Here is a 23,448-nt window from a genome sequence, read left to right on the forward strand (position 1 = left end):
AGTATTTAATGAAGTATGGTTTCTCAAAGGAAATAATGTCAAACGCATGAATGCGTTGTCAAAACCCAAAAAATGTACCAAAACAATATATACTTCTAAGCAGTGATAAGAAATACAGCAAATAGAGTTCCATGACCAAATAGCAATGCATATACTAATAATGAAAGGTTTTGAATTAGATTTTTTGGCTTGCACATGTAAATGCAGTACTTTATTTTCAAAATGTTCCCTTTTACATTCTGTTCAGCAAAAAGGCACCATATACTGAGCAGAGACGTCAGTGCTAATAGCTGTCATTACCTATTCTAAATACATCTGCCATTATCTCTGCTCAATTGAAACACACTTTCCAGTCTAAGTAGGAGGGAGAATAGATAATGAATTCACATTTTACAGATGAGAATCAGATAAGTTTAAGGGACTTGTCCAAGGCCACACCATGGGCAAGGGACCGAGCTGGGATTAGAACCCAGGTCCTCTGTTGTCCAGGCTCTTTCCACTAGGCCATGCAAGACTGCACCTGTTCTTTCATACCAGGTGAATCCCAATGTGTGTCTTGCGGCTCAGGGGACCAGGCAGTGGAGTGTGGATGGCTCGGCTTGAACTGTCACCATTCCTGCAAAAACAATCCAAATGCAGGCCTTGCTGGCAAGTAGGACAAACCCATCCCGTTAACCACTGGTGTCTAGCAGTGGGTACTTGACTGGCAAGGGTCCAGAAAAGTTGCCATGCTGGATTTTCATGGACCTCATGTCTTCGACTGAATCTCTTGCCCACTGCCGCTGTTCTTTTCTACCACTGTTCAATATCAGTAGACATAAGTATCATTTTTTAAAAAAGCATTAGCTGAGGCACAGCACCATATACTGCTGTGGGTATAAGTTCAGGGAAGCTCCCGAAACTAAAATGTCTGGGCTTGACTGCATGACCTAGTGGTAAGAGAATGGAATTGGGAGTCAGGAAACCTTTCTTTTTTATTTTAATGGTATTTGTGAATCCCTTACTGTGTGCCAGGCATTGTACTAAGCACTTGGTTAGCTATAAAGTAGTCAGGTTGGACTCCGTCCATGTCTCACATGGGGCTCATCATCTTAAAATGCTTAAAATTGTCTTTTGAGTTCTATCTTAAAAGAAATGGTTTACAGAGAGTGAGAGCACGAGGGAAAACAGGATGTAAGGACAAGTACAACAAATTATGGGGTGAAATAGCTGGATAATGGAACTAAATTCACACAAAAAAAATTCAGAGGTATATGAGTGCCGAGGATCGAAAAGAATATTTAAGTAGGTAAGGGTGGCATTGGGTTAACATAACTGAGGGTGTCGTGAGTTAAAGGCTGCTGGGAGGAGGTGCGATTTTTAAATGGGCTTTGAAGATGGGAAGACTTGCAGTCCGGTGGATCTGTGGGGCAAGGAAGTTCCAGGACATGGACTGGCAGGAGGGAGAGATTGGAGGCAGGCGAGTCACGAGCCAGATGCAGGCAGATGGTCAGTTGGGATGGAGAGAAGAGCAGGAGCTAGGGAGGGAACCGATCTTTATCAGGTGGAGAGAGCTGGTGGAGGAGGCCATGGTACACGGCGTTTCTGCTTGATGCAGAGAGAGATGAGTTGCCAGTGGCGGTGTTTGAGGAGTGGAGAGATGTGTGCTGAGCACCACTTCAGTTCCATGATAAGCTCCCTCTAGACTGTATGCTCACTGTGGGCAGGGAACGTGGGTACCAACTCTGTTGAACTCTCCCAAGCACTTACTACAGTGCTCTGCACACAGTAAGCACTCAAATACTGTTGATGATCCAGCAGCAGCATGTCCCGAAGACTGGATAGGGCAGAGGCCGGAGGCAGGGAGACCAAGAAGGAGGCTGATACCTAAGTCCAACCATGGTATGATAAGAGCTTGAACCAGAATGAAAACCTCTTTAGGTGGAGAAGGCAGGGCAGGTCCAGAACTGTGTTGTCAGAAGAACTGGCAGTGTTTAGCAGTTGAGTAAATGAATGAATCCATCAGTGGTATTTACTGAGCACTTAACTTCCCTAGGGTCTAGGGTCACACAGAAAGCACGTGGGGGAGCTGGGATTAGAACCCAGATCCTCTGACTCCCAATTTACTGTGCAGTTGTTTTGGATTTCTCATGTTCCTGCCTGGATATTGTGGGAATATAATTTTAAACTATAATTACGACAGGTAGGAAACTATACTGGTTTTCAGATCTCAGAGACGCTTTTTCCCAATAAGTCTGTAGTTAAGAAATTCTAAAAATAATGAAGTCCATTTTAGGGACTGACTTTTAAAATGTACATGTGAGTATTAGTGAGTACTAACTAATATGGTGTGAAACTGTCTCAGAGTGATTAGGTTGTAAATTCCATGCAGGGAGAGAACATATGTTTTACTGTATTTTCCTAAGCATTTAAGCCCACGACTTTGCTCTCAATAAATGGCCTTCGTTAGTTGAAAGACGGTGAGGAATCTAGGGATAGGGAGGATGGCAGTGTTATAGACAGAGATGAGAAAGTTAATCAATCAATCAATCGTATTGAGCACTTACTGTGTGCAGAGCACTGTACTAAGCGCTTGGGAAGTACAAGTTGGCAACATATAGAGACAGTCCCTACCCAACAGTGGGCTCACAGTCTAAAAGGGGGAGACAGAGAACAGGAGAGGTAGGCCTGAGAGGGAAGTTGGGAAAATTGGTTTTAGGGATGGGTGACCAGTCCTGCTCCAGACTGAGACTATTCTTGTCTGGAAGGCTTTGAAAGTGTCTGGGCAGGTGAGTTAGGGTGGTACACGGCTGTATCTACAACAGTGACTGCTGGGTAGACCCAGGTCTTAATGAGGGGAAAAAAAAGAAAACCTCTTCATTTCTCTGAGGTTACCCCATTTGCCACCAACAGCAATAAAAGGTAAAGAACCTTAAAAAAAAAAAAAAAGAAAGAAAGAGAGAAACAGTGCTCAAATGGGCTCCTGAGATTTTTCGCGTGAGGAAAGGGGAAATGAGGAGAGAGAGAGAAACATGAGCCCAGTTAAAATTATAAATCTATTTATTCACTCGAGCTTGAAAAGCAATTATACTTTACATATATCATTTGAAGAATACAACTGTAATACATCCATAATATATTTGCTGATTAAATTGCTACAAGGTGGTTTTTAAGGTGACACTTCAAAGTAGAATACATTGGTTAAATATAAGATTATACAGAATATGTCTTGTTTATAGCAGCTTCTTTAAGAATCCCCTATTTCTTTAACTAGTCAACTAGCAGCAAACATGGGGAAAACAATAATTCCAGACATTCAGGAGCTGTTTCCCTCCTTTCAATCAATTTCTGAACCCCATCGACTAAAACCCCACGCAGTTTCTATCGAAGGAAAACCCTTCCTCCCGAACAGCTTTGAGGGAATCTGCTTGCAGTCCCCCCACCCCCAAGGAAAGTGCCCAGGAACATTGACCCCACTGCCCCTTTTCCTAGGAGGGGAGGGGAAGTAACAAGTTTTGGGTTTTAACTCTAGGTGGCAGTTGGAGAGGCAGCCTCAGAGAAAATACTCATGGGATTTTCAGGTGTCACCTTCTCATTGTGAAGAGGGGAGTTGAGCAAAAGTAGGATTGGAGGGGGCACTGACGGGGAGGGCACAGGCTTCAGAGGGCCAACAGGCTGGCTTTTTCAGCCACCCGCCCCCAGTGCTCCCCTTGGACTTGGCACCTAGGCTTGCTGGTTCACCTCCTGACATTGGCCCCAGTCAACAGAAGGAATTCAGACTTTCCCTAGCCAGGGTCACCAATGGGTACCCAGATTGGAACATTTCTAAGGGCCTGCCAGCTACCTTCCAATTACGGAGCGGGTCCGAATTTAGAGGAAAGGACACTGTGTATGTGATACTTCGGTATACCAAACTGATCTTTTGGAGTACATTTCCTCGGTTTTTCTGCTGCATACAATATCCTGAAGCTTGGCAGACTGAGATTCCCTCAAAATACAATGTTAAACGAAAAAGAAATGACAGACATTGCTAGGTGATGAGCAGAGGTGGATGCGGTCTTCTGTACTACAATGACATTTGATCACTCAGGCTGCAGAGAAATGAACTGAGTTCATATCGGACAGACCGATCTTACTGGTGGGTTTCAACAGTCACCAATGACATTTGATCACTCAGGCTGCAGAGAAATGAACGGAGTTCATATCGGACAGACCGATCTTACTGGTGGGTTTCAACAGTCACCCAAACTAGAACCCTAATAGAACCCTAAAAACCCTAATTAGAACCCTAATATCTACCGCACCCACAGAAGCACCTTCTCATAAAGCTGTACAGAGGAACTGAGCTTAGTTTTACTTAAAATTTTACTTCTAGCGATCATGTATACAAACTTCATTTTTTGCATGCTTGATCACTTAATAGTTAGTGGTCCTTTTTCTACTATTTATTGAGTTCTTACTGTTTGCAGAGCACTGGACTGTACAGTACAACAGTCAGTAGATATGTTCCCTGCCCACAGTGAGTTTACAGTCTTGAGTTATAGTTATCTAGATTATCCAGAGATGTGGGAAAACATCCTTCAAATGGATTGATTTGCAGCTGTCCCACACTTCCATATTTCAGGATCTGTCCCAGAAAGGGTTATTTCAGTGTGGACACTTACATGCAAGTCCTCCAGGGACTGAATGATAGATGTTAGACAAGAAGCAACATGGGAAATTGCTGAAGTTATATCATACCATCTTGACTAGGGGAGAGATGTACTTCCCAAGCGCTTAGTACAGTGCTCTGCACACAGTAAGCGCTCAATAAATATGATTGAGAGAGAAACACATAAAGCCATGTGTCTTATTTGGGTTGAAAATCCTGCCAAGAATAGCCATTTCAGGACAGCGCTGTTATCGTTCATGTCATGTGAAAAAAATCATTTTGTAGAGTCGGTTATTTTTTGGGGGAACTGAAGATAATCCAGCAGTCTCTCATTCTTAGAAGTGCAAGAACCAAGCTTGCTCACGCCAACCATTTTAAAGCTTTGTGCCTCGAAGGTGATTTTTACCACTGCACATAGCGGAGGCCTCCTCAGTGGAAAAACTCCTGAGATGAGTGCTGAAACACACACTCCTCATTAAGGTAGTCTATCCTACGTTTTTCAGTTCCCCCCGGAAGTAGGGCAGTTGGGGAGGTTTCTGCAGAGACTAGAATCGAGTTAGAGTTCAAGTCCCTTCTGAGTTTAAAATGGGAGCTTCTGAGAAGTCCTGACGAGTCTAGCCTCTGTCTTGCGGCCTTCCTTCTTCAAAATTGAATTTTGTCAACACACGCATGAGTAGAGGAATCTCAGTGGCCTGGTCAACAGGGCGTGGGACAAAGTGCAGATCTGCTACCTCAACAGGGCGTGGGACAAAGTGCAGATCTGCTACCTGAACAGTTTAGACTGATGCCTTATGGAGACAGAGAAGGAGCTGATGATTGAGAGGAGGTCCAGCAGTTTACACTGGCTGATTCTGGAAATAGCGACAAGGAATGAGCCAGAGGGCAGGGAGGGGAACGTAGAGCAGGACTGTAATAATTCACATTTGTGTATTAATAATTTAAAAGTGTTACATCTAGAACTAACATGTGCCTTCTTAAAGGATTTTTGTTTTGGTGATGATTGAACATTTACTTCTTTTCCTAAGATCTATGGATATATTATAATTATTATTATATTATTTCTCTAAGGGTAAATATTCCTGTAAAAAGCACATCCTTTAGAGTCCATTATGAAAAAGCAAAACATAAAGCACAAATCATAACTCTAAGTAGGATTTGCCAAGTAGAAAGTAGATGTGGTTATTAGTTAAAAATTTCTACATAGCTTTTCCCAAATACTTTATCTTTCATATTTGCCCAATGGGTGTAATTACTGTTGGTTCATTCCTAAAGGTTATTTGGAACTATTTTGTTTAATATTGTCCAAATCTGACCACAAAAATAGGCTCGTGTTTCCACTGTAAGCTACCTCCCATGGATGTGGTGTCAGAGTTAGGTGATCCAGGTAAAGTCAATCAGCTCTTGGCGGACATCGGGAGGAAAAGGATGGCTTTCTGTCCTGGTCTCGTTTGGGGGCCGAGCTTACACTGTCCAGTTCGTTTCAGTGCCACGTACCAATTGGAATGTTTCCGGGACTGGTATGTGTTGTAGTTGTTGGATTCCAAGCGTTCAAAAAAGAAACATTCTTCGGTTGCCCATTTCTGAAACCAAAAGAAAGGATTAGTATTTCTGTGATCCAGATAAATAATTTGCCGGGATCTGGGAGGGTAGAACCAGGTCGGGAGATATGACAGACCAAAGCATAACCTTGTTATAGGGGGTGGGAGAGAGGCAGTCAGAGATTTAGATGAGGGACCCAGAAAATGAATGAACCTAAGTGTCGTCTACAATATTTGTGTCACAGTAGAATTCTGTTTGGCTTGAAAAAAAATCACCCCCACAAGTGGTGCATGAGTATTGCAACTTTTTCAGTATTTATTAGGCCCCTACTGAGTGCAGTGCACTTGCTTGGGATGATACATCAGAAATCCCAAGCCCAGTTTCTTTCTCCACAAGTAGTTTCCACTGTAGTGGCTGAAGCTGTTTGCCACCAAGATTTGGACCCCCCAAGTCCTTTAGGGAAAATGGCAGACGTCATCCATCACTAGCGTATTTCATTTCACTTAAGATTCAAATTTCCAGTCATTCAGTGATAGTTAATGTAGAACAAACAATGTGGACTATATTAGTTTTTGGCATGAGTAATACTAAGTCCTAGTAACAGAATGTATGAGTTTATTCTCTGGGTCTGTTCGTCCTTTCAACTGCTTAACAGAAGTAAAATTAAGAACTTGTCTCCTGTTCCCTTGCCAGGAGCTGTTTGACCCCTGTTGGCCCAGTTTTTAATAATTAAAAATAAGTCACAACCACTCGGTTCTAAGGCCTTCACTCCTCCCCCGATTATAAATGAAACGATATACGAATGGGTCGTGCCTATCTGGCCCCCTCTGTCATTACTGTCTTAAGGGGACAAGGCTGTAAGCTTCAGGGAGACAAGCCATCACGGTTTTCAGAGACTTGCACAAGGAAACCGAGGTCAGGCAGGGATCCTTCACTGTGCTGTCAGCCTCTCTGAGGAGCACTCCAAGGATAAAAGATCCACAGCTTCCCTTCCGGGGCCTCCGTTTGTCTCGGGTGGGCCCAGCGGTGGGGCTGGCGGCCCAGCCCTCATGGATGACCGCCCAGCGGGGCAGGGGGCTCGCGTGCGCTCAGAGCCCTGTCCTGCCCTCCGCCATCCCGGGGCACCCTTGTGGGCTGGACCGAGGGCTTGGTGCGCTCAGCTTTTTCTGTTTAGTAAACACATGCCCTGCCCTGGAAAACAAACTTCATTATTGTGTCCCGCAGGGAACTGAGCCAGAGTCTTCTCCTCAGCAAAGCCAGATGCTTAGGAGCTCAACAGTCGGGCCTGCCCTTGTTCTCTCCATCTTTAAATTTCCCACTTGACTTCAGAACAGTAAGCCTTTAACAAATACCACAATTATTATCATTATTCAAAATTACTTCAGCCTCCCATTTAGTTTGCTTGTATATACATACAGTTAGGAAATGGGCAAACATTTATATTTCCTTGCTCCTCCAGGGTTTTACTGTTCTCCAATTTTATACAAATAGCGAGGGGAATAGCCTTCTTTGGAAAAAGTAAAGAATCATATTTTGATCAAATACAATTGTGTACTGTGTAGGCTCCTCTAGCCCCTCCCAAGGTCTTCTGCAGCTAAAAGAACAGTGTAAAAAACAAAATCTGCGCTTGTATGCCCGCAACAGTATTGGCACTCAGAAACCCAATATTTGCAGAGAGCAACTTCTCCCTGTGGAACAGCAAACAATCATTTTAAAGAACATTGGAGGGGATTCAATGTTGCAGGAAAGTTAAGGGTTTGAAATCTAGAGCAAAGCCTTTTTTTCTAAAGACCCTCATAAAGACAGTCAAACCACACTGTAAAAGAACTGCTTTTAATAATAATAATGATGGTGTTTGTTAAGTGCCATATGCAAAGCACTGTTCTAAGCACTGGGGGTGATACAAGGTGATCAGGTTGTCCCATGTGGGGCTTTCAGTCTTAATCCCCATTTTACAGATAACGTAACTGAGGTACAGAGAAGTTAAGTGGCTTGCCCAAGGCCACACAGCTGACAAGTGGCGGAGCTGGGATTCGAACCCATGACCTCTGACTCCCAAGGCCGTGCTCTTTCCACTGAGCCATGCTACTTCTCTTTACTCTGAAAGGAAGATGTTTTCTCATTACTTTCCTCAGTTTATGTGAGTTAAGGATTTGGGTTGGGGAAAAGTGAGAGGGTCACAGAGAGCTCTCTGCCCAGAGTCCTGCCATTTGGGTGAGTAAAGCATGCAAGCCACTGGCCCTAGGGAAGGGTGGACTTGAAATAGGGATCTGATCCTTCCAGTGCACTCCTTCTAATTCCCGCCTCTGTCTAGGGCCTGGATAACGTAGGATCATTTCTTTCCTCTCCATCCAAACCGCTACCCTGCTGGTTCAATCTCTCATCCTATCCCAGCTGGATTACTGCATCAGCCTCCTCTCTGATCTCCCATCCTCCTGTCTCTCCCCACTTTTACACTTCACGCTGCTGCCCGGATCATCTTTGTGCAGAAACACTCTGGGCATGTTACTCCCCTCCTCAAAAATCTCCAGTGGCTGCCTGTCAACCTATGAATCAAGCAAAAACGCCTCACTCTCGGCTTCAAGGCTCTCCATTACCTCTCCCCCTCCTACCTCACCTCCCTTCTCTCCTTCTGCAGCCCAGCCCGCACCCTCCGCTCCTCTGCCACTAACCTCCTCACTGTACCTCATTCTCACCTGTCCCGCCGTCAACCCCCGGGGCCACGTCCTCCCCCTGGCCTGGAATGCCCTCCCTCCACACATCCGCCAAGCTAGCTCTCTTTCTCCCTTCGAAGCCCTATTGAGAGTTCCACCTCCTCCAGGAGGCCTTCCCAGACTGAGCCCCTTTTCTCCTCTCCTCCTCCCCATCCCCCCTCGCCCTACCTCCTTCCCCTCCCCACAGCACCTGTATAGATGTTTGTACAGATTTATTACTCTATTTTACTTGTACATATTTACTATTCTATTTATTTTGTTAATGATGTGCATCTAGCTTTACTTCTATTTATTCTGATGACTTGACACCTGTCCACATGTTTTGTTTTGTTGTCTGTCTGTCTCCCCCTTCTGGCCTGTGAGCCCGTTGTTGGGTAGGGACCGTCTCTAAATGTTGCCAACTTGTACTTCCCAAGCGCTTAGTACAGTGCTCTGCACACAGTAAGTGCTCAATAAATACGACCGAATGAATGAATGAATTTCTGGACTGAGTCTGGTCTCCTGATTAGCTAGTGTTGAAAAGCGCTCAGTATAATGATTGATGCTCAGGAGGTGCTCAGTAAATACCACTGAATGTTGATTGAAGGAACTGCTATATCATTCTGGACTAAAACACTTCACCCACTTTTTCTTCCCGGAACGATTTTTCAGCAAGCTGAGGAGGAAGAAGACCCTTCCTCTTGGATCCTCTCAACAGAGAAATAGGGTTGCCTAGTGAAAAAAGCATGGGCCTGGGAATCAGCGGCCCTGGGTTTTAGTCCTGTCTCTAACACGCATCTGCTGTGTGTCCTTGGGCAAGTAATTTCACTTCTCTGTGCTTCGGTTCCCTCAAATCAAAGTGGAGATTCAATACCCGTTCTCCCTCCTACTTTAGACTGTGAGCCCCATGTGGGACCTGATTATCTGGTATCCACCCCAGTGCTTAATACAGTACTTGGCACACAGTAAGCACTTAAAAATACCACAATTGTAGTATTATTATTATCCTGAATGTATTATTTGCAATCAGAAGACCATTCAGTCAGTGTTTCTAAAGGTATTTGGAAATAAATTGGCTAACCAGATTTATCTTGACATAGCACGCTTCTCCCAAGGGACTTCTGGGAGCTGTCACCGGAGTTTTTCTGGATTATTTGGATTGGCAAAACTTGACTGTAAACCTTTCCAGCAGGGTCTCATGGCATCGGTTGGATACAATTTCCAGACTCATGATGACAATACTACGGATTGGCAAAAAAAAAAATAAGATTTGGAACTTTTCTAATTCATATTCCACCCAGAAATGGAAACCAGAAAAAAGGTAAGTAAGCCACTTTTCCTTAGCCAACATCTGTCCATCCTTTCCACCTCATACCTGCTTTCTTGAACCTTCATAGAATGCTAAGGGAAAACTAACTTTAAAAACCTCCTTTCCAAAACTGAAAAGACCTTTCCAGGATCATTCAACTGGAAGGAAATTCATTGTACAGTTGGGCTTATTTTCTTTCTCCTCAACCATTTTGTCAATGTCCAGGTGCTAAGACATTCCAGATGGCATAACTTGACTTAGGAGTGTCCCCATAGAATTCAAGATGCCTTTATTTCCTCTGTCAGTCTCCCAAGCTCCCTGTGAGGGAGCTAAAAGACAAGGGCTTCTCAAGAGGTGGAGAAACTAGACAAATTACTGAGGTACTTTCCTCTTTATGAGGGCCTCTGCAGGTGGAAAGGAAGGGGTGGGTAATACACTTAGGCGTATGCAGACCCCACCTCAGGGCGTTACACCCTTAATCTGTTGGAGCAGCATCCACAGGCCCAATATAGTGTTCCACTATATAGTACATGGGGATGAGTGACTCAGCCTTAGAGAGACTCATTCACCAGCCCTATGGCTTCTGCCAACAAAGGGGGAAAGCCACTCCTTCTGTTCAATTAATCAAGCCATCAGTGGTATTTATTGAGCACTCCCTGTGTGCAGAGCTCTATACTAAGCGCTTGGGAGAGTACAATCAAGTTGGTAGTTATGATCATCATCGGTAGTATTTATTGAGTGCTTACTGTGTGCAGAGCACTGTACTAAGTGCTTGGGAGAGTGCAACAGTGTTGCAGACAGATTCCCTGCCCTTAATAGGCATATGATCCTTGCCCACAAGGAGCTTACAGACTGAGGGGGAGACACTGAAATGAATTACATATCGAGGAAGGGGAAGAGTATAGGGTTATGTACACTGGGGGTGAGGTGAGTATCAAAAGTGCTTAAGGGGTACAGACTCAAGTGCCTAGGTCAGGGTAAAGAAAGGCTTCTTGGAGGAGCTTTGAAGATGGGGCGAGTGGTGGTCTGCTGGATATGAAGAAGGGCAGGAATTCCAGGCCAGAGGATGGGAGACAGAGATGAGGTGGAGGGAGGCACAGTGAGTAGGTTGGCATCTGAGGAGTGACGTGTGTAGACTAGGTTGTAGTAGGAGAGAGGAGAGGGTGAGCTGTCATCACGGGCAGGGAATATTTCTGCTAATTCTGTTGTACTCTCCCAAGTGCTTAGAACAGTGCTCTGCACATAGGAAGCACTCAGTAAATACCAGCGCTGGATTAGGAGTTTCTGTTTGTTGTAGATCTCATTTGTTTCTGAAGAGTTACTCTCTTCCTCTAAGGTCCTGATCTTTCCATTTGAGCTCTGATGACGTCTCGGACTTGTACAGCACTTCAGGCTTCTTCCATAGGATTTGTCTTGGGGAGACCAGAGTAGAAGGTAAGTGTTACCTGACTTCTCCTGCGCCCCCTGTGATCTGTTCAGTGTGCACTGCAGCGCGCCCTCCTCCCTGCTCTTGGTGGATGAGGGCAGCGGCCGCAGGCTCCGCCTTCAGTGCCCAGCTTTGTGGCCGCCGGGGGCAAGGAGATGCCTGTGGGCTACCAAGGGGTCCCCCCCACCAGGTAAACAGGCAATCGCCGCCTCAGCTGTGGCTCCCGTGCTATCCTGCTGGGGTCTTCACACAACTCCCTTTTGGTGATGTGCTGCCAGAAAAAGCTCCCCCATCTTTCTCTCTTTCCTCCTTTTCCTCTTTCACTTGTACCTTTCCCTCTTTCTCCTATCTCGCCTCTTTGTCTCATTTCTCTTCCTCCTGTCTCTCCCTTTCTCTCTCCTCCCCCTCCCCATCCTTTTCTCCTTTCTAATTCTTTCTCTTCCTCTATATTTCTCCTCTCTACCCTATCCTGTCTCCTCTATCACTTTTTTCCCTTTCTCTATTTTTCTTTCCTGTTTCTCTCTGTTCTTCCTCATCTTTTTCCTTTCTTTCCTTTCCTTTCTCTTCCCCCCCTCATTCCTTTCCATACTCTTTGTTCCTCCTCTGTCCTTTTCCCTTTCTACTTTCACTTTCTCCTTCTCTCTGCATTTTCTCCCTTTCACTCCTTTCTCACTCTCTTCCTTCCCTTTCCTAATTCTTTGTCTTCACTTTCGTCCTTTCTCTCCTCCCTGCAATTCTTAACCTTTTTCCTCTACGCTCCCCTTGCTCACCTTCCTCTCCTCTCACTCTTTCCCTTAATTCTCTTCCTCATTTTTCTCTTTTCTAGCCCATTCTCTTCTCTCCCTCTTTTTCTGTCTCAGATTTATCTTCTTCTCTTCTGACTCCTGTTTCTACTTTTTCTCCTTGCTTTCTCTCCTCTCTCTCTTCAATCCTGCTTTCTCCCATCTACTTTCTCTCACCTCTATACTCGACAGTCCTCCATTCACCTCATCTTCAAAATTCTCCTAAAATCACATCTTGAAAATGACTTTCCTGAGTAAGCCCTCATTTCCCATATCCTACCTCCCATCTGCACTAGGCCGTGTACTGGGTTCCTCTTCACCATGTTGATACTCACCCCAGTCCCTTCTGTCCATATCCTTATACTCTCATATTTCCCCTAGCTGTAATTTATTTTAATGTTAGTCTCTCCCTAAAGACTGTAAGCCCCCTGTGGGGCAGGGATCACATATAATAATAATTATTATGCTATTAAGTTGATTCATTCATTCAATCGTGTTTATTGAGCACTTACTGTGTGCAGAGCACTGTACTAAGTGCTTGGGAAGTACAAGTTGGAAACAAGTGCTTACTATGTGCCAGGCACTGTACTAGGCACTGGGGTGGATACAGCAAATTGGGTTGGACATAGTCCCTGTCCCATGTGGGCTCACAGTCTCATCCCCATCTTTTAAAGGTGATGCAAACTCTACTGTTTTGTACTTCCCCAAGGACTTGTAGAATGCTTTAACACAGTAAGTCTTAATAAAAACTATTGATTCATCAATTGATTCTCTTCCTCCTGTGTTTTTCTTTTTATCTTCTCCCCTTTCTCATTCTCTTTCCTCTTTCTCCTGTTCTCTTTGTCCGTATTCTTCCCTTTCTCTCTACTCACTCGTCCTACTTGTCTTGCCTTTCCCTCTATCTCTCTCCTCTTCCTAATTACTTCTCTTCCTCCTGTCTTTTGCTTCCCCTTTCCATTTTTGCCTTTTTCTCTTTATCCTCTTATTAATCTACCATCTCCTTTATTCCTCTCACTTCTTTCACTCTGTCCTCATTGTTCGTTTCTCCTATTTTTTCTTACCTCTTTTTCTCTCAGCTCCACTTTTGTCCTTTCCTATTTTTCTTCTTTCTTTCATCTCTCTACTCTTGTTCCTGTCACAATCTCTCTACCCTGTCCTCTTCTCCTTTCTTTCACATTTTCATTTCATCAGTTTTTTCTCCCACCTCTGTCATTCTCCTTTCTCATTTCTCCTGTTTCTTTTCCTCCTTCCTCTATCCCCTCTATACTTTTTCTCCTTCCTCATTCTCACTTTCCCCTCTCCTTTCTCTTCCTCTTTTTCCTCTTCTACTCCTGTCCTTTCTTTTTGTCTTATTTTCCTTTCATTTTCCTCTTTCTCCTTTCTCTCCCCTCCCTCTTTTTGTCTTTCCCTCTCCTTTCGTTTTTCTCCTCACTTTCTCCTATCTCCCTTCTTTCCTCTCCCCCTCCTTTTCGTTACTCCTCTTTTTCCTCTTTCTTTTTTCTCCTTTCTCCCCTTTCTCCTCTTCCCCATCCCTCCTCTTTGTCTCTTCTCTCTCTCTTTATCCTCACCATCTTTTTTCTTTCTCCTCAGCCTCTCTACCTCTGCTCTTTTCCTCTTCTTTCTCCCTTTTGCCTCTCTTCTGCTTTAGCTTTTTCCTTTTGCCTCTCTCCACTCCCTCCTTTTCCTCCATTTTATTCTTTCTCCCCCCCTTATTGCTTCTCTTGTCACCTCTTTTTCTTTCCCCCTTTCCATTTCTTTCACTTCCTCCTCCCCTTTCTCCTTTTTTTGTATCCAGCTCCACTCTCTTTTCTGTTCTCTCATCTTCTGTCTCTCTCTCCTCTCCCTTCTCTTTTTCCTCCCTCACTCCTTTCTTCTCTCTCCTCTCTGTCTCCCCATTCTCTTTCTCCTCATGGTCTCTCCTTTGCTTCTCCCTGCCTTTCTCCCCTACCTCCTTTCTCTTTCTCATCTCTTTCTCTCTTTTTTCTCCCACCCTCCTCTCTTCCTACCATTCTGCATTGGCTTGCTTGTCACTTTTCTGGGCTTACCTCCATTTTCTTCAGCCTCTCCTTTTTAGGCCCACAGGGATTTTGCAAAGAAATAACTCCACTGCTCTTCTGTATTTACCTACCTGCTGTTCTGCTTGCCTAAAAGGGATAGATAAACCTGGGTAAACGTGCCCAATTAGACTACTGTACTGTATTTTTTATATATTAACTTTATTAGAATTAAGTCCACAATTTTAGGCTTTCAGCTCCTTCCCTCCTCTGAAGGGGCACTCTCAGGTCACTTATAGCCAATTCCAATGGGCTCTCTCCTTGTCTCGGGAGTGTCTGACATTGTGGACCCCTCCTCCTTGAATAAAAAAAAAATGGTTTTAGTGGTTAAATGCTTACTATGTGATAAACAGTGGGGTAGATAATGAATCCCCCTCTCAGGATCACACCTGGAGAATTTCCAGTACTCTACCAGCCTCAGCTATGGAAGGGAGAGTCCAGCAGAGGCCTACCCATTCCACTCCTAACTTGGGCAGTGGCTAGCGAGTGGAAGGCAATCTGCTTCAATTCAGAACTCACCTGTGCTGGGCAGCAGCAGCATGGGAGGGAGTTGAGGGCGGAGACTCAAGTTTACTGTGTGGAAGAAGGTGATGGTAAACTACTTCTGTATTTTTTACCAAGAAAACTCTATGGATACACTACCAGAACGATTGCAGACGGAAAGTGGGTCGTTCTGGGAAAGATGTGTCCACTGAGTTGCTATGGGTCGACAGCATAAGACAAGAAAAGATAATGAATATGGTCAAGTAGGGCACAGTCCCTGGCCCACCTGGTTGGAGCACACAGTCTAAAATGGAGGTAAACTGGGCATTTAACCTCCATTTGCCAGATGAAGAAACTGAGGTACTAAGAAACTTAGTGACTTGCCTAAGTCGACACAGCAGGCAAGTAGCAGTGCTGGGATTAGAACCCAGGTGTTCTTTCCCCTAGACCCCACTGCAGGAAACACTCTCAGGCCTCCGAATTGCTGGCACAGCACTACCCCACTACAATGCTTGTCCTCCCACCTCTCACCCCCTTCTTCAGTCTCGTTCCCCAACTGTGGTTGTTCCCCAAGGTTCCGTTATGGGAGTCGCTCTACCTTGGGCCCCAGCTCTCCAGCCTTGGCCAACAGAGGAGCAGCATAGTCTAGTGGATAGAGCACAGGCCTGGGAGTTAGAATAACCTGTATATATGTTTGTACATATTTTTACTCTATTTACTTGTACATATCTATTCCATTTATTTTATTTTGTTAATATGTTTGGTTTTGTTCTCTGTCTCCCCCTTCTAGACTGTGAGCCCACTGTTGGGTAGGGACTGTCTCTATATGTTGCCAACTTGTACTTCCCAAGCGCTTAGTACAGTGCTCTGCACACAGTAAGCGCTCAATAAATACGATTGATTCATCTGGGGTCTAATCCCAGCTGCCTCACTAGTCTGCTGTGTGACCTTGGGCAAGTGTCTTCACCTCTCTGGACCTCATTTGCAAAATGATTGTGAGCCCCATCTGCGACAGGGATGGGGTCTAAACCAATTTGCTTGTATCTACCCCGGTGCTTAGTACAGTGCCTTAACAAATACAATTATTATAATTATCATTGTATTACTATTATTAATAACAAATACAATTATTATAATTATTATTACTCTCCATCTCCTCTTACCTCTAGGACGGTTCCACTTGGATGTCCCGCTTTATTTGTACCCATCCTCGGCACTTCTGTATGTGAATTGTACATTCAGTTATTTCTTCTAGACTGTAAGCCCGCTGTTGGATAGGGACCATCTCTATATGTTGCCAACTTGTACTTCCCAAGCGATTAGTACAGTGCTCTGCACACAGTAAGCGCTCAATAAATACAATTGAATGAATTCCAGTCACTCTTTTGGTAAATATTTTATGCCTGCTTCCCCCATTAAAGTTTCTAAGCTTCTTGAGTGTATTAAGTGTCTTGTTTTTATTTTACTAATCAGTGGGCACCACTCAGTAAACATTATTTTGGGGAAAAACAGAGAACTTAGGTTCTTATCCTGGCCCTGCCACTTACTTGCTGTATGACCTTAGAGAGTCACGTCACTTCTCTGGGCCTCAGTTTCTGCATCTGTAAAGTGGAGATTCAGTGCCTGTTCTCACCTCCTATTTAGACAGGGACTGTGTCCAACTTGATTATCTTACATCTACTCCGCTTACTAAAGAGCTTAGAACAGTGCTTTACACATAGTAAGCACTTAACAAATGCCATCATTATTAAAGGGTATTGGCCCATAGTAAGCACCTAACAAATAACACTCTCATCATCATCATCATTATGCAGCATGGCCTAGAGGAAACAGCCCCAAAGCCTGGGACTTAGAGGACCTGGGACCTAATCCTAGCCCTGCCACTTGCCTGCTTTGGGACTTAGGGCAAGTCACTTCACTTCTCTGGGCCTCAGTCATCTGTAAAATGGGGATGCAATACCTGTTCTAGTGAGCCCCATGTAGGACAGGGACTGTGTCTGACTTGATTACCTTGTATGTAGTACAGTGCTTTGTCCATAGTCACTGCCTGACAAGTCCCACTCTGCTCAGGAAGCACTCGTGTCTTAAGTCTGAGGACTTCCTGTTCTGGATTTTGAGTTTATGCGGTTACTGCACGAATCAAAGACTTGAAATTAGCTTTTGTAATTAAGTAAAAAGGGTTATGAACAGCAAGTAAATGCACCCCATCAGGGAAAAAAAATTATGCTTTCATTTTTATCTGTCTCTGCAGAGGCACTTTTGCCTGGGTGGAGTGGGGGGAGGGGGGGAGAAAAAAAACTAAAATTCTTTACCCACATTTCAGAAGTTGTCTGCTGTCCAATCTGTGGTGTGGAAGCTCAGAAAATTAGATCCAAGACCATCGAGAGAGACTGAGATCTTCTGATAATTACTAAGGCAGGCAGGCAGGTCCCCGTGGATGGGGAGGGAGGTGATGGCGCACTGGAAACCAACCCTGATAGGCATGCAAAAGGCACAGACTCAGGGAGCAAGGAGGCTCAGTCTCAAGCCTGCGTGGGGGGCAAGGGGGAAGCTGCCAACTGTGGGCAAGCCGCTCACCCAGATTCCAGGAAGAACTCATCTCCATACAAGTGCCCCTTTAACTTTTGGCAAGGGAGAGACAGATGGGCTGATCAATCGATCGATGGTATCTATTGAGCACTTACGGCATGCACAGCACTGCCTTAAAAGCCAAATACAAGTCCCATGGCAGGGTCACAGAAGGCTGTTTTTTAAATGTCCTGTTAATCTACAATTTTGTCCTCTTACTCCCACCCTCGAACCACCCTCTTCTTTGTATCTTATCGCCCTCCACTCTCCCCATCTTCAAAGTCCTGCCTAAATCACATCTCCTCCAAAAAGCCTCCCACAACTCAGCTCTTATCACCATACCCTATTTCCCCCACTACTGCATTCACCTGTCTATGCATTTAATCAATCAATCAATCGTATTTACTGAGTGCTTACTGTGTGCAGAGCACTGTACTAAGCGCTTGGGAAGTACAAGTTGGCAACATATAGAGACAGTCCCTACCCAACAGTGGGTTCTACCCTAGCACCTAGGACCAGAGTTGTATTCTCACTTCTTCCTTTACCCAAAAGAAGTCAACCCGCCTGCAGGGTGAGTAGCCCGGGCCCAGCCAGGAAAGTGAGCCGGGCCTCGATGAGGGCGGTAGGAAGGGCCGGGTTTTCCGCTAGCCCCAGCCTTGGGAGGCTCAGATGGTGATTGTGAGCCATGGGACTACAGCGAGAAGCAGCCTGGCCCAGGGGATGGAGCACGAGCCTTGGAGGCAGAGGACCTGGGTTCTAATCTCTGATCTGCCGCTTGTCTGCTGTGTGACTTTGGGTGAGTCACTCCACTTCTCTGGACCTCGGTTACCTTGTCTGGAAAATGGGGATTAAGACTGTTAGCCCCATGTGGGACAGAGACTGCATCCAACTTGATTAGTTTGTATCTACCCCAGTGCTTAGTACAGTGCCTGCCACATAGTAAGCACTTTTACAAGTCCATTAAAAAAAAAAAAAGGTCTGGAAAGGGGGCGCCTGACAGACAAATTCCCAGTCTGGCTCTACATTCCCAAATACATGGGAATCACAAAAAGGAGATTGGCTTTCTCTCTGAACATTGAAATCAGACTCAAATTACACTTCCAACTGCACAGCCCCCAGGCCTATAACCTTACCCAGAAGCTTCTGAACCAATCAATCAATCAGTCGATTGTATTTATTGAGGCTTATTATGTGCAGGGTACTGTACTAGGTGCTAAGGAGAGTACAACAGAATTAGCAGTCACATTCCCTACCCATAACAAGCTTACCATCTATAGGGACAGACATTAATATGAATATGTAATTTATAATAGATAATCTGAAAGTGCATACATAAGTGCTGTGGGGGTGGGGTGAATATCAAATGTCCAGAGGTCACAGATTGAAATGCATAGAACAGGCCCATTTCTTAGATATATAGCATACAAAAGGCTAGACTCACGGCACATAGCAGGATTTTCCCTAAGACTTTCTGTTCCTCAGGAGGCAGGCAGGCAGGCAGGCAGTTAGTCCAGAGGCCCGCCAGAGAAAGCAGCAGGCAGAGGGTACTGACTTTCAAAGGCTGTCACCCGCTTCATTGGCTCCTATTCCCAAAGTCTGGCTTTCCAATTTCCTTGTTCAACTTCCCTCTGGTCCCTTAGCTCCACCTTCTGAGGAAGCAAGAATATTCTAACAAGCAGCCCTGTCAATCTATACACCAGGGTATATCTCTCGCTCCCCCCCACCCCCATGACACACAAACACACACACACCCCTTTGAGTTGGACCATCCAGGGCCCAATTCACCTTCCTACAGACAGAGTCACTAGTGGATGATCAGAGAGGTTTGCACATTCACTTCCTCCATCTCCTCCTTGCCTGGCTCCAGCCTTTTCACATCCCATCTTGAATTTCTTTGCTTCTCTCCCCTCTCTGCAGTTGTTAACACCTGCAGTAGTGGAATCCTCAAGCTGAGGCTCCAGCTAATCTCTTTCACAAGCTCCTCCTCTGCCTCCCAACCCCTAATTGGGTGAGTCCCTCATGGCTCAGTTACTATATTGTTCTTTTCTAAGTGCTTAGTACAGTGCTTGCAAGTGTGATCCCCTTAAAAACCTCCCCTGCCCCTCCTCGAACTCTTTCATCTTTCCTAGCAGTCTCTTGTGAGCCCACTGTTGGGTAGGGACTGTCTCTATATGTTGCCAACTTGTACTTCCCAAGTGCTTAGTACAGTGCTCTGCACACAGTAAGCGCTCAATAAATACGATTGATTGATTGATTCTCTCAAAATCCACCCCCTCCACCTGGGCATCCGACCTCATCCCACTGCATCTTATCAAAACACTTGCCCCCCTCCCTACGTACCCTCTTCAACTGATTGCTCTCCAATGGCTTCTTCCCTACTGCTTTCAAACATGCCCATGTCTCCCCTATCCTAAAAAAACCCTCCCTTGACCCCACGGCTTCCTCCAGTTATCACCCTATCTCCCTCCTACCATTCCTCTCCAAAGTCCTTGGGTAAGTTGTCTACTGTCTCAAGTTCCTCTCTTCCAATTCTCTCCTTGACCCCTGCTCATCTGCCTTCTGTCCCCTTCAGTCCACAGAAACTGCCCTCTCAAAAGTCACCAATTATCTCCTACTTGCCAAATCCAAAAGCCTCTACTCCACCCTAATCCTTCTCAACCCCTCAGCTATCTTCAACACTGCTGACCACTCCTTTCTCCTGGGAAGATTTTTCCATCCTCAGCTTCACTGTTTTCTCTTGGTTCTTCCCCTATCTGGATGCTCATTCTCAGTCTCGTTTGCAGGGTCCTCTTCTGCCTCCCACCCCCCAACTGTGGGTGTCTTTCAAGGTTCAGTTCTGGGACCCCTTCTGTTCTCCAACGATACCCACTCCCTTGGAGAACTCAATTACACCCATAGCTTCAACTACGATCTCTATGTGGATGATTCCCAAATCTGCATCTCCAGCCCTTATTGCTCTCCCTCTCTGCAGCCTTCCATTTAAAGATAGTCTTAAAATCTTAGAGACAGGAGGTCAAATGACTTGACCATGGGCAAGTAATAATTATGGTACTTGTTAAGCACCATGTGTCAAGCACTGTTCTAAGCGCTGGGGTAGATACAAGTTAATCAGGTTGGACACACTCCCTGTCCCATATGGGGCTCACACTCTTACTCCCAATTTTACAGATGAGGTAACTGAGGCAGGGAGAAATTAAGTGACTTGCCCAAGGTCACACAGCAGACATGTGGTGGAGCCAGGATTAGAACCCAGGTCCTTCTGATTCCCAGGCCCGTGCTTTATCCACTAAACCAGGCAAGTCATTTAACTTCTCTGGGCCTTAGGTTCCTCATCAGCCAAATGGAGAGAAAGTACTTCTTTTAAAATGGTATTTGTTACATGCTTACTATGTGCCAGGCACTAGGGTAGATTCAAGATAATCAGATTGGACACAGTCCATAGCCCACACAGGGCTCAAAGTCATAATCCCCCTTTTTACAGGTGAGGTAACAGACACAGAGACGTTTAGCAACTTGCCCAAGGTCACACAGCAGACAAGTGGGGAACTGGGACTGGAACCCAGGTCCTTTGATTCCCAGGCTCATGCTCGTTCCACTAGGCTATGCTGCTTCTCCCTCCTACCTGGCCAGGGAGCCCCATATGGGATCTGATAATGTTGTATCTACCTCAATACTTAGTTAAATGCTTGGCACAAGTAAGCACTTAATACCCCGTCTTTTTAAAAAAAATGGTACGTGTTAAGTACTTACTATGTGTCAGGCATTGTATTAAGCTCTGGAGTAGATACCAGTTAATTGCACTAGACACAGTCCACGTCCCACATGCAGCTCACAGACTTAATAATCCGTTTTTCACAAGAGGTGACAGACACAGAGAGAGAAGTTAAGTGACTTGCCCAAGATCACACAGCAGACAAGTGGCAGAGCTGGGATTAGAACCCAGGTCCTTGACTTTCAGGTCTATGCTCTGTTCACTAGTCCCCTCTGCTTTTCAATTATTATTATTATGGAGTGCCATCTGAGTACCTAGCACCATGCTAACCAACCCTTTTTCCCGAGTAATGTAATTCTCTGAACACTCTGAAAAGCATCTTTTGATTGCTCTGTAAATACAGCCTGTCTCCAATCATCTCAGGAATTTAAAACAAAAATTCCCTTCATATTCTTCATTGGCCTAAACCATCCAGAAAGTTGCTTCAGCTCTCCTCTTCCCGTAGTCTAGGTAGACACGATTTATGAATTTGGAAAGTGTTTTGAGATTCTCAGCAGAGAGGGCTTTCATGTGGAATCTTATGTACACAGCACTTACATACATATCCATAATTTATTTACATTAATGCCTGTCTCCTCTTCTAGACTGTAAGCTCCTTGTGGGCCGAGACTTGAGTCTACCACTTAGTTATAATGTACTCTCCCAAGCACTTAGTACAGTGCTCTGCACAGGGTAAGCACTCAGTAAACACAGTGGATTGAACCCTAACCAAATGAGTAGGGCGTCTCTGGTGCAGTTAAAGACTTCGGGATCTCAAATTGAAAAGCTGAGCAACAGTGAGAGCTGACTTAACAATCTACAACCTACAGCAGGAGCCAAGGGGTTGCTATTCAAGGAACTTAAATTGCGCCCAGGGAAAAGAAAAGCAATTGTTTAGTTATTCACCAAACCACAAGGCATGGGAGGATAAAAGCAGAACCAGGCTTGAGGACCCCAAAGCTTTTAGGACTCTGGGATTTTCCTAGTTGCTGGTCAAGCTAAGTGAGCTAAACTTCACCTCTCCAAAGTCACATTAACCCATTTTTCTCATTTACGAGGACCCAGAAGGAGTCCCCTCTCCTGGGTGATCTTTGGGTAGATTATTTAGAATAAGCATTTCCATTAATTTTATGACATCTCCACCAGTATACATTTTATCTATTATGGTGTTTACTGAGTACTATTTGTATTTTATGTTTAACCTATTTTTGACTAGTGTTATATGCTTTTTCCAAGCCCTGAAACAACAGCATTCTCCCACTTCATTCTTGTGGTCCCACACAAGCTGTAAATTCTAGTATCTACTAAGGCTGTGGGTTTTCTAGGCCAGAATGGTCTGCTGGGCTGACCACCTCACTACAATGAAGCTTTGGGGAAAGAGAAAGACCAGCTCCATTTCTCTGCAGTAATGAGACAAATCAAGGTAGCGAGTTCTTTAAATCACAGAACAAGAAAACACCATCCAATCCATCCAACATAATGTCAAAAATCCACTACTCTTTTGAATGTACATAAGAAATCAGAAATCCCAATATTTGTCCCAGCCTCTGGTTGCTCTTAGCAACAGAGCTGCCACTTCTGAGGAGTGGAATAAGGAATCTGTTGTGCATTAAGGAACTATCCAACTTCAGACTCCAAATATAGGTTCTGGCAGCTAAATATAGTTGCGATTTCAGGGGTTTTCTGGCTTGTGGAAGGCAGGAAAGAACCTTGAAGGAGCTCCTTCGAACACTGAGCCATCCTAATCAGAGAGCGGGAGAAGCTGGAAGTAGGGTGCGTATTTGGTGGGGGTCTCAGCGACTCCCACTTGTTGGAGGTGGGGGGGGCGGTCAAACTACCACCATCTCAACCCAGGCACTATGCTCTTAGAAGCGAGCGTGCTGGGGGCTTTCAAGAACCTTTCTTTTGTGGGGCAGGGAAGGCAGACTGCCCGTCACTCCCCACTAGACCAACTGGCTTGAAACCATGCTCAAAACTCGGAAAGGCCGGGCCGGGCACCACCACGAGTAGGACTGGGAAGCTGGATTCTCCAGAGGGGGGAAGGAGGAAGAGAGGAGGGAAGCCGGAGCTCTGGGCTGGCACAGCTATGAGCTAAACCCCGCTCTTCCCAGAAGGTTTGGGAGTGCTGCCCGTGCCCGGTGCTCTGAGCCTGCTGCGCACATCCCCGCCTCCCCCCGTGATCTTTTTACGGCACAAGACCCCAGCTATGGCGG

At 45.2% G+C, this 23,448-nt stretch overlaps 1 protein-coding gene and 1 non-coding gene across 2 annotated transcripts in view; one reads left to right on the plus strand and one right to left on the minus strand.

Annotated features, from left to right (window-relative positions):
- Positions 1–3,016: 3,016 nt before the first annotated feature.
- Positions 3,017–23,448, minus strand: part of FGF2 (fibroblast growth factor 2) — a 66,330-nt gene continuing 45,898 nt past the window's right edge. Inside the window, exon 6 of the mRNA XM_038769190.1 lies at positions 3,017–6,210. Within this exon, the coding sequence (XP_038625118.1) occupies positions 6,025–6,210 (186 nt within the window). The 3' untranslated portion in view covers positions 3,017–6,024. The remainder of the gene's footprint in view (positions 6,211–23,448) is intronic.
- Positions 14,805–14,942, plus strand: LOC119947774. Its single transcript, XR_005456570.1, has one exon. It is a non-coding gene; the product is annotated as a small nucleolar RNA SNORA7 (small nucleolar RNA).

Source organism: Tachyglossus aculeatus, chromosome X5 (assembly GCF_015852505.1).
Source record: "Tachyglossus aculeatus isolate mTacAcu1 chromosome X5, mTacAcu1.pri, whole genome shotgun sequence".
Lineage (NCBI taxonomy): Eukaryota > Metazoa > Chordata > Mammalia > Monotremata > Tachyglossidae > Tachyglossus > Tachyglossus aculeatus.